We start from the raw sequence: 12,135 nt of genomic DNA, 5'->3' as shown, positions 1-12,135 counted from the left end.
ATAAAGTCATTTCTCAGATCTGTTTCTCATTGTTCCAGCTTGGCAGTTATTTCAGCAGAGAAAGTGCTAATAATTGTGATTGTTTGGCATTGTGACACTCTGAAGCCTTGAGAGGTCAGGTTTATGCAGCAGTTTTGGAGTAATTTGGCATGGGCTTTTCAGGATGCCTTGGATCTGAAGATAAAATCTTGAGGATCAAAGTATGGAAGACTAGCTGTTGGATGGATGATTGTTACTAAAGACTAGCTACTTGGAGGCAGCTGAGAATTTTTGTGAGAGTTTTCCTTTGGTCTGTTTGGGAGCAACTATTTTCATAAGTCAGTTTGTGCCAGTGTTGTGAAAATCGCGATTTTTTCCTTCTGTCGATCAAATCGCGATAAATATACGAAAAAATCGCCGGTATTTTTTTTGCCGATTTTTACTGAAAAAATCGCGATTTTATGAAAAAATCGCGATAAAAACAAAAAAATCGCCGGGGGTGGCGGCAGCGTGGTTTTATAACGTTTTTTGGGTTTTTCATGCGCTCATTTGGACAGTGGCGCGCGGAGGGAGGAGGAGCTCTTGGAGACCAAGCTGAAGAGGGTTTTTAGCCAAATCTAAGTGCTTAGAGGAGAAAATCAAGAGGAGACCACCGATTTCTCCATAGAAACGGTATGAGGATTATTTTTTTTTCTTTTCATTGTTTAAAAACATTGTTTTTGTACGTTTTTCATTGTTTTTGGTTGGGAAACTTGGTATGGGCACCATTTTTCTTTTGTTTTCATTGTTTTTAAAAAAAAATTTGTATTTCTTCATTGTTTTGGGTTGGGTAACTTGGTATGACTATGGGAACCAATTTTTTTCTTGTTTTCATTTTTTTTAAACATTGTTTATATTTTTTTCATTGTTTTTGCCATTTGGTTGGGTAACTTGGGTTTGGAATGGTTGGGTAATTTGTGTTTGAAACTTTGAACTTTGGAATGGTTGTTTTAGGTTGGGTTACGGGTAACTTGGATTTTCATTGTACAATCATCAATGTAAAGATTAAAAATTAAAATACTAAATTGTAATTTGTAACTTGTAATTTTGTAAATGCTAAATTGTAATCATAATCCTTATTTTCCCATAGGTTCACAACTGCACCAAAACACCATTCAAGACTTCAAGTTTGCAACTTCAAAGTTCAAAAACAAACATGCCAAGGAAATTGGATCCTTTCTGGGAATATGTTGTACCTGATGCTCCGAATGATAGAGTAAACTTGAGTTGCAAGTTGTGTGGAAAGGGGATGTCCGGGGGGGTGTACAGGTTGAAGTTTCACCTTGCAAAAATCCCTGGACATGATGTGGAGCCTTGTACAAATACAACTTCTGAACTTATCCAAAAAGCCATGAGAGCATTGGAAACTTTAGAGCAGAATAGAGAGGCCAAAGAAGAACTCAAAAGGCAACTAAAAAGGTCAGCTGAAGGAAGTGGGCCAAGTGGCACTGGTTCTACTGCAGCATCAGCCAATCCGGTAGCTGCATCATCATTTTTTGATCCTCGAACCACACCTGGTTCACAGCCATCTATCGGTTCAATGCTAAAAAGAACTAAGAAAGAACAAGCTAACAAGTTGCTGGCAAAATTTCTCCTCTGGAGTGATATTCCTTTCAGCATTGTAAGGAATAATCCATTTTCCCAACCTACTGTTGATGCTATTGCCAGTGTTGGCCCGGGGTACAAAATCCCTTCTTATCATGATTTCAGAGGTCGGATTCTTCAAAATGAAAAGCATGACTGCACCCAAAGATTGGAGGATTTTAGGGCATCATGGGCATAAACAGGATGCACTATTATGTCAGATGGTTGGACTGACCAAAAGGGGAGAACCCTTATAAACTTCTTGGTTAGTTGTCCCAAGGGGACTATGTTTATCAAATCTGTTGATGCATCTGCACAAATCAAAGATGCAAGAACTTTATGTGATTTGCTGGATGTGTTTATTTTGGAGGTGGATGAACAACATGTTGTCCAAGTCATAACGGACAATGTTGCAAATTATGTTGCTGCTGGTAGGATGCTTATGGATAGGCAACCTACTTTATTTTGGACACCTTGTGCTGCCCATTGTATTGATTTGATGTTAGAGGACATAGGGAAAATTCCCTTTGTCAAAGATATTGTTGACTCATCAAAAAGCATTACAAAATTTATATATAATCATACATCTGTGCTTAACTTGATGAGAAGATTCACCAACAACAACGAGTTGGTGCGCCCCGCCATTACACGGTTTGCCACCAGTTTCATATCTCTTCAATCCCTCTTGATTTATATGTGGGATGTGAAGAAAATGTTTCTTTCAGAGGAGTGGCGTGCTTTACCAATGAGCCGCAAACCAGAAGGAGAGGCCGTATGCAGACTAGTTTCATACCAGGAAGACTTCTGGGCGGGAGTGCAGGAGGTGTGCGTTGTTACTGAACCTTTGGTAAAGGTTCTTCAGTTGGTTGATGGTGAGAAGCCCGCAATGGGCTATTTGTAGGAAGCCATGGACAGGGCCAAAGAAGCCATTCGGGCCTACTATGATGATAAGGGAGATGATGGGTTTCAGAAAAAACTCCTTCTATGGGGAGTGATTGATGAGCGATGGAACAACACACACCATCATCCCATTCATGCTGCTAGGCTTTTCCTGAACCCTGCATTTTCTTATGCATGTGGGTTTGATTTTGATGCTGAGATCATGGATGGATTCTTATCCTGTGTCTAGAAGATGGTGTGATCTCCAGAACAACGTATAGAGATCTCTAAACAAATTAAGACATATAGGATGGCAGGTGGCACATTTGGCTTTGAGATGGCTATCACTGATAGGACGATTAAAATGCCAGGTATTTTTTAGTTTGCAACTTTGTTTCAAATTTCATTGTCTCTTCAAATTTCATTTTTTTCTTATGTTTATTTAAAATTTTATTTGTAATTTTGTTGTAGATGCATGGTGGAAAATGTATGGTGGCAGGGTACCCCTTCTGCAAAAGCTTGCCATTCGCATCCTTAGCCAAACATGCAGCTCCTCAGGATGTGAGCGCAACTGGAGTGTATTTGAAAAAATACACAACAAGAAGCGCAACAGGTTAACACTTAAACATTTAAAATATTGCAAATTTCCAAATAAATTTTTCAATTCATTAAACAATATTTTTTTTATAATTATTAATTATTATTTCATGATCTTTGTACAGGTTGGAGCCCCAGCGACTTAATGACATGGTCTACGTCTACTACAATCTTCGATTGTGGGTGAGGCAACTTGAGAGGACACCTGATGTGGATGCCATCTCATTGGTTGGGATTGACACCACTGCTGCATGGAGGGTTGAGGCCAAGAGGCCTCTCATGGATTCTGCTGATGATTGGTTAGTGCAGGATGTAGTGGAGGGGGAGGAGGAGCAGGAGCAGGAGGAGGAGCAAGTGGAGGAGGAGGAACAAGAGGAGGAGGTGACACCGCCTGCCGGGCTACCACTACCACCAATAGAGGACGTGGTCTACCTCCTATAGCTCCTACTTCTAGTTCTTCAGCTTCTAGAGCACATCAGACTCCACTGCCAGCTCCACCAACACGGGCACCAGCATCTACATCTAGAGGGAAAGGGAAAGTTGTGGCATTTTCTCGCAAGAGGGGCAGAGGAAATCAATAGGATTAGACTTTCATTTTATTGTATATGACATTATGACATGATGAGATACATTATCATATTTTTTGTTGATATTTTGAGGTTGAGTTGGGACTCAGGAGTCAGGACTTACTATTCAGGACATGATTCAATGTTATGTGTGATTTTAGCGCTAGAAATGATATTAAACATCTTATATATTAGTTTTTTTATCATATTTATGTGTCAATGTATTTATTTTATGTTGTAGATGGTTTAGATATTAAAAAAATTGAAAAAAAATGAATATTTTTGTACCAAACGATTTTTTCCCGATTTTTTCCGATTTTTTCCCGATAAATCCGATTTTTCCCGATTTGTTCCCCGCGCCGATTTAATCCCGATAACGATTAATGCAACATTGGTTTGTGCCTTACTTGGGGGTTATTTGTAGCTGATCTGCATTAGATTCTAGGGATCTTGTATCACTATTTTACATACCATCTTCAGCAGATTATTGTGCCTATATTGAAGGATCATTTCTATGACAGAGCACCTATTCATAAAATGAAGATTCTTTCATCCTTACATATTCATTTCTGTTCTGTTGCCTGCTCTTGACAGTGCAGGTACGTCATTTGAGGATTCTCTCAGCATGATTATTGCATACTGTTGACAGTAAGAGGAGGTGTATTCAAAGTTTGTAAATGCACCCTTTTCTTAGCTCCTTAACCAGCCAGCAGATTGAAAACACTATCAAAGAATACCTCCGACAGGTGTGAAGAGTAGTCAAGGCTTAATAGGTGGAACGCCCTCAATGGGAGAATGGAAAATGGCAGCCACACATGGTTATAAGCACATATTGTTTCCTGAAATTGAAAAACACTCCTGCATGGCAGAAGCCTAATAAATATGTTAGAGCAGATTTGAAGGTAAAGATGACAGTTCCCAGCTTAGAGGGGATTTGGATTGATGTTCAGTTTATTTGTGGGAGGACGTGCAAATGATCCATCATCCAAAGAAGGATCCAAAGCCAAAAGAAAAGGACGAATGATTTCTTTAAGTCTTGGAAAGCAAGGGAGGAGCACTGCAAGGGAAATGAGAACAGAGTCAAGGTTAAATCACATATTTTAAGGGTACTCTGATTTGTGAAAGGCTGTTGTAACAACCAATTTGACCACTTTTGCACATATTTCGATGCAGTTTCGCATTTTATGGGGTTTGTTGAGTGATTGAAGGAGTCCCCTGACTTTAGGGAAACCCTATGACAGCTATCAAATCACTCAAGAGCCCAGAAAAGATAAGGCCCAACTCTTAAGGAAATTCAGTGTTACATGCTCCTTGAATTATGGATCTGGAAATAATCATGATTTTATTTTATCTTCCTAGAGAAATACATGGATCTAGAATCCACTATTGCAAGAAGATGGAGCTCGAAGTCTATAAAAGGACTAACTCATTCCATTATCTTTTATTATTGGATGAATGAAAAACACTTCTTTTGAGCCTAGTTGAATATTTTATGAAGATGAGTGTGATCTTAAGGTTTTCCATGTAAGTGTGCCTTCTCTTTTCACTCATATTGATAAATACATGTGGTTGGAGATTGTTTCTAAGTCTACAGCAATAGGGGTCCCAGTTTAGGGCTGCTATGCCATTGGAGAAGGGAGTTGGATGAGGTCTTAACTATTTAACCCACTTGCTGTTTTTACTCTCTAGTTGAATCATTTATGTGATGCCATTTCATTGAAAGGTTTCATGATCTTTCACACTTGAAGTAAGATCACCCTTATGTGTTGAGCATGTGGATAAGTAAGGTGCGTCTATAAAGGGCCTACGATGTTCTTTTCCAGAAATCATATTTGACATTCATAGGTGACATATTGGTGTTGTAAGTTGCAACAACACTTCTCACTTCCCTATTCATCTATGTTTGACCCGCTTGGCTTCCTTTGTTGACTCCATTTACCCAAGTTGGAAAGGCACTACTCCTGGTTCTCCATCACTTTATTATCCCATGCTAAAATATCCATTTTGCTAAAGCTAACTCTTCATATCACCTTGTTAAGTTATGGTATGTTCTATGCTTATAAAAACTTCTTTTCCTTATTATATTCCACAGATTAGCAATCACACGTACATAAAGTAAAGTGCATATAGAACATTAAACGATCGACAGAAAACAAGCCAAGATAAGAGACACAAGATGTGGCGGCTAGCCAGGGACAAACCCCACAATGTGTGGGGAAACCCTTTGATCAAATCTTCTTTTATCTTTAATAATTCAGCAGAGAGAAACAGTACAATAAATCTGATTTATATTAGCAGTAGCAAACCCTAGATCAGCAGCATCAGCATTAGCGGCTTCATCATCAAACTAGGGCAGACAATATCTCACAAACCGACCGTCGGATTGACTTCATTCCACCACCAAAAGTTGCGGGTTCCAGAGAAGGTTCAAATGAACCTACAACACAATTCAGATGAAGAGATCTTCTAGGCCACGTAGGTCAATCTTTACTTCTGCAGTTGTAGCTTCAGTTTCCGCAGTTTCCGGCTTCAAACTAGGGCAGTCGATATCTTGCAAACCGTTTGTCAGATTGACTTCATTCCACCACCAAAAGTTTCGGCTTTTAGAGGAGGTTCAGATGAACTTGCAGCACAGTTCCAAAGATGAGATCTTCTAGGCCACGCAAGTCAATCTTTACTTCTGCAGTTGCAGCTTCAGTTTCAGCAATTTCCGGCTTCAAACTAGGGCAGTCGATATCTTGCAAACCGTTCGTCGGATTGACTTCATTCCACCACCAAAAGTTGCGGCTTTCAAAGGAGGTTCAGATGAACCTATAGCGCAGTTCCAAAGAAGAGATAGTCTAGGCCACGCAGGTCAATCTTTACTTCTGCAGTTGCAGCTTCAGGTTCAATAGCTTCCGGCTTCACATGTGTGAGAGAGAGACCCATTTCAGCACAGTAGAGAAGAGACTCATTTCTGCGCAGTAGAGAGAGAGAGAGATGTGATGAAATGAGTGAGTCCAAATGAGGAAAAGTCCTGTTATATTTATACACAACGTTGGTGGGTGAATAGATGCGACTGTTGGGCTTCTGAGCCTACATGAGTTGTAGGTAAGCTTGATAATAATTCCATAATCAAAATAAATTCACATCTCCATGAATACTTATCGGAATCATATGATCTTTATATCAATCCTACACCTCTCGACGAGAGGAATTAACAAAAATATTATCAGCCATGAATAAGATGACCCACATGAAGTTTTGCCCTGGTTGCCAATTTTAACACACCTTGAGTCTTCATTGTATTCTTTTAGTGATCCTATTCTAGGGATAATCCCCTTGTGCCAAAGGAAAGACAAGCTCAACTTCAAGTGAGAAAGGGAGTTGTTGTGGCAACAATGGACAAACCCTCTTAGTTCCCTAAAGGTCACACTCAAGATTTAGGGCTTTATCACTGTAATGCAATTTTTGGCAGTAACAAATGGCTATAGTTTTGTTTTCCAATGTTATTATCTTGTTCAGATGGACTTTCTCCAACTCAGATGCTTAAGTTATACCATACCACCTACTTTTTGGATTAATCAGTATACTTCCCCATATAATGAGATTTTCATTACAGCAAGAAAAGCAACTTGGACTAAATGGTGAAAGTTATAAAATGTTTCAAAGCAACTTAGAGATGAAATGCGCATGAACATTTCCAAAACATAAAATCAAAAGACATGCAAAAGAGCACAAAGGCCATCAGAAAATTATTCTTATTCAAAAAAAAACCCATCGTGTTAACAGTCATGGTATGCATGTAAATGGATTAGTGTAAAAACCTTAGAAAAAAGCTTCCTGGGTACATTTCATGTAAAGTTGCAAGAACTCGCTCTGCACATTCAATATGCTGTTCTCGTTCCTATAAAGATCAAAAATCAATTAATCTAGGCATTTTAAGCATCTTACTGAACATATATTTGAACTTTGAATATAAATTTACAATGCATCTAATTTGACCATATATTAAAATGAAAAATATAAAAAGTCAAGGTGTATAATCTGGCTTACTTGAGGGATAGAGAAAAAAGCTGGTAAAATAACATGGTACGACAAAAGAAGCCTGCAACAAGAAAATTAAACTGTACATTCAGTTTACTCCGTTGGAATAAGTCATTTGATAGATTAGATTATACTTACACTAAACTCAGCTTATAAGAAACAAACCAACAAGCATGGACACATTTGAATATGTAGTTGATGTATAGGGTAAAAAAGAAAAATGATAGAAAGGGGGGGGCCATAGTTTGCCTGCTACAACATTTTAATTTTCCGTCATTAAATGTTTTGAAAAAATAAGATTTAAATGATACTAGTGTAAATTCAATGTGCTTCGTGTTGATTTTTGTGTAGCATCGGGAGGTATTCCTGCATGCCAAACAGGCTCCCAAGTTGGCCCAGGAAAATTATGAAAATGAAAAATTAAAATTTGTATTTTTGGGCCTCGCGTAGTCCCCAAATGGTCAAGTCAGCCCCACCATGAAAGAGTGTGACCCTTGGTCAAAGTTACCCATTCAAGAAGTATAAATGCACAAGTTAACTTCCACTTTTTGACCAATCAGGATTAGCATATTCTCTCTTTTATTCACACGTGCAAAATCAAGAAGAAGATCTGAAGTTTGACCAAGTCTGCCTTTTGACCAAGTTTTGAACTGCTCTGTTTGACTGAGAATTTGGCTGTGTTTGACTGATAATCTGTCCAAGTTTGACTGCAGGAAAAGTCCAAGTTTGACCGCAGAAGAAGGGCAAATTTGACTGCAAGTCTGACCGCAGGAAAAGTCCAAGTTTGACCGCAGAAGAAGACCGAATTTGACTGCAAGTCTGACCGCAGGAAATCAACCACAGGTCTGAGTTGACTGCAGGGGTCAACCACAGGTCCAAATTTGACTGCAGGGGACAGGTTGACCAGGACAAAAAGTTGACCAGAATTGACCATTTTGAAGGCTTGACCAGCATTGACTAAGCTGGAATTTTGACCAGGTTTGACTGGTGAATAGACTTGGATTTTGGCACAGATTTCTAGAATATTCTTGGAATTGTAAATATTGTTGAAGAACAAATCTCTCCTAGAAAAAAAGTTGTTGGGTTTTCTCCCAAGTTTGGGTTTCCTAGGGAAAATTTGTTGTGTCAATTGTGCATGGCTCTCTTTATGATTTTATTGTTTTTCATTGCATACTGTTGAGACATTTTTGTGTATAATTGCTCAATGATATAAGTGACGCAAGATAAATTGACTAGAAATCATTAGGAAGTAATTATCAGATCAGAAGATCGGTTTCTAATATGCATCCTAGTAGAAAATTCAACATTTCGTAGTGAAAGTTTGTCCTAGTAAGAGGATGCCTAATATATTGTTTGGCTTACCATTGCTGTAAACAGCTACACATTAACAAAGCATTCATTTCATCTCATTTTTGGGGGGTCCTTTGCACAAATCTGTTTTCGGTTTGCCTATGCTGGTTGTAATCATTAACCCTTTAACCTACTTTGATGTTTAGTGGACATTAGTAAAATATTCAATTTCAATTTCTTAGTGTTATGTGTTGGAAAATGTAACTAGTGTCGGTCTTCAAAATAAGAGAAAATTATTATTTATTTTTATTTATTGATCTAGCATGTTCTTCATGCTCTTTGGAGTCAAAAGAGTCAAAGTTATTTGTTATTAAGTCATGTCATTTTTGACATTTTATAAGAAAAGGAAAAAGAATTGTATTTTTTGTTCAAAAGAGTCAAAAGGTGAAGTCATCCCTCTCTCTCAGTCATGTTGACCTATATGGCCTATGGGAACCCATCGAACAATTATATATAGTCTCCAAGTCAAGCTCTTTTAAAAGCAAGCAACAAACACATAAGAATTTGATTTCTGTAAACTAAAACGAACCGAAGTATAGAAGGAGTCTGCAATAAAAAGGAAACCAAACTTTCCTGTGATCTGTTCCTGTAATACAAAGTCCTGAAGCTATCTGAAGAAGCCGAAATAAAGAATCTGCCCATGATCTAAAGTAGCTGAAGTCTGCTATTTGAAGTATACAATCAAGGATCAAAACTTGAAGGTGATTACAGTTGGAAATACTGGGGGGGGGGGATCAGTATTTCTTTTCAATTGTTATTTTTTACCAGTTAGATCACTTATAATTAGAACACAAAATGAACAATGATAGAATATATAATTTTATTAATCAGATATGTTGAGTACAATTATAATGTAGGGCTCCAACCCTAGATGAAGACACCAATCTTCAATTTCCCAGACTCCAATTTGTATTATGCCAAGCACCAACTTGGACTTCCCAAGGCTCCAACCTTGTCAATTTGAGGCACCAACCTCTAGGGCTCCAACCCTATCTCTGATACAGGCTCCAACTGTTGAAGTTTCTAAGTTTTCTTAGTTTAGAAACCCTTCATGCACTTTTTCTGATTTATTCCTACCTACTTGTTATTTTTCTTTAACAAGTTATTTACAAAGTAAATACTGAAAATAAACATCAGTGCATGCTCAACATATTACAGATCAACAACTAAAAGAAACAAGAACAAACACACCACATGACACCATTATTTTTGGACCAACATCCCCAGAAAAACCTAATGCGGGAAAACTGGTGCAGCTATCTGAGGATTTTCTTATTAAGCAATATCAGAGTACAATCTAGGTGCCGAAACTGGCCTACCCAACAGAGAATTTCCTTAGCAGCTATACCTCACAATTTGAGAGAAATCTCATGGTTGAAACCCTAGAAAATCCTTCTGGCAGCTCTTCAGCACAAAACTGCTCCTGCAACCCTAGCGTCTGCCCAATCTAGACTACGTTAGCCCCTCTCTGTCTCACGCTAGCCCTGCGTCAGCCTTTCTAGCCGTATGTCAGCTCTGGGAGCCTCTGCGTCAACTGTGTTGGCCCCTCTGATGCTCTGCGCAGCACTTAGATGCCTCTGCGTGGCCTTGTGTGAGCCCTTGTTGGCTCTGCGTCACCCTCCTTGGCTGCTACGCTACTCTCCCGACACAATCTCTGCCTTCTCTGTTTCTCTGTACTCAATGCCCCTCAGTTGCTCTCCCGATCACTGATTCTATCTCTCTTAGCAAACCCCACTCTAGAGAATAGAATGATTGATCATCTGGTGTGCTCTCCAAGTGACCCTCAAGCCGCCTCTTATACTTTTCCTGTTGACATATCAACAGCCGAGATTAAGTCCCTAATCAACGACTAAGATTAGATCTGGCTTGATCCATGTCTTTTGGAGCACTCTAACACAGATTCATACTAATACACATTAATATTTTATTTTCCCTAAGTTTAGACTTAGGGACTCCATTAAAAATATTAATTATTTTAATATCTCCTAATCTGTTTAGAATCTGCCCAAACCCTTTTTGAGTGTTGAAGATCTCATGTGCCCCAACCTCTCCACCAAATTTTGTGGCTAGGGCACATCTGATGCTACCCCAAATCAACACCAACCTAGTCTCTTGAGGACTCCTATCCTCTAGGGCTCCAACCCTATCTTCCAAGGCACCAACCTTGTCTCTATGAGGCTCCAACCTCCAGCTTCAATTTGTCAAGATAAGTTTGATGATTGTTCACAGCTCCCAATATCTTCTTCAACGTGCCCTGTCTATCTTCAGCAATGCCTCCTCCAAATCACTTTATCAATGACAACCTTGTCTTCTTAGAAGGTGTCACCACTGCTCTTCATATTACCCAAACAAGATCTCCAAGGTCACCCCATGAGGGCTTCAGCAAAGCATCATGTCTCCAATAGTATCTCCAAGACCAACTTCTATAAGTCTTCCAAATATCTTCAAGTATCCTTCAAGGTGTCTTCAATAGGCAGCCCAAGTTCTGCACCTGCTTTAGCCTTCTTCAAGGGCTTCTTCAAGAACAAAGGCTTCCAAGCCTACCTCAACTGGTTACCAAAATATCCCAAGGAGTTCTTCAAAGACCGGTTCACAGCAGCTTGAGATCCTGCCCAAAATTGCCTTTCAAGCTTACTTTCCAAAGTCTACTACAATAATTGTTCTTCAATTCTACTCAAAGGGGTTGCTCAAAGATGCCTTCAATGATGGCCTTTTAGATCTGCTCCAAGGGTGACTTCACACAAACTGTTGCTACATAATTCTTCAAATCTGCTTCAAAAGATACACTACATGTTTTGTTCCTTTAATGCCTCATATTCAAGACTGCCTTCAAACTTCTCCAATGATGCCCTTTTCAAAAAAAACCTTTAACAAATTGACTGACTGATGTGCTGGTCTAGCTAGCTGCAAACTCCAGTGAAAATTCCTACAATACGTTGCGCCTTCAGTTCCCGGATCTCCCAACGAGCAAAGAATCCCCTTGCTGGCCTCCAACTCCTCCGGCATATTTTTGGTTGCCTAGGAATACGCAATACCTTCTTTGTGCTGATGACTGAAGTATGTTGTTGTCCCTGACTCCCTGAAACTCTTGTAGAATAGCCTCCCTAGGGCGGGC

General features: G+C 39.1%; 1 protein-coding gene across 1 annotated transcript in view; it reads right to left on the bottom strand.

Moving 5' to 3' along the window:
• Positions 1-12,135, bottom strand: part of LOC149255392 (uncharacterized) — a 225,397-nt gene that overhangs the window by 28,121 nt on the left and 185,141 nt on the right. The window contains exons 7-8 of the mRNA XM_089455023.1: positions 7,680-7,731; positions 7,451-7,530 (exon numbers count right to left, since the gene is read on the bottom strand). Of these exons, the coding sequence (XP_089311149.1) occupies positions 7,451-7,530; positions 7,680-7,731 (132 nt within the window). The remainder of the gene's footprint in view (positions 1-7,450; positions 7,531-7,679; positions 7,732-12,135) is intronic.

The sequence above is a fragment of the Pinus tabuliformis genome, chromosome 7 (assembly GCF_031772625.1).
Source record: "Pinus tabuliformis cultivar Carrire ecotype Pingquan chromosome 7, CPIR1, whole genome shotgun sequence".
Lineage (NCBI taxonomy): Eukaryota > Viridiplantae > Streptophyta > Pinopsida > Pinales > Pinaceae > Pinus > Pinus tabuliformis.
Note: the sequence above shows the minus strand (reverse complement) of the source record. Positions and strands in the feature narration are given on the sequence as shown.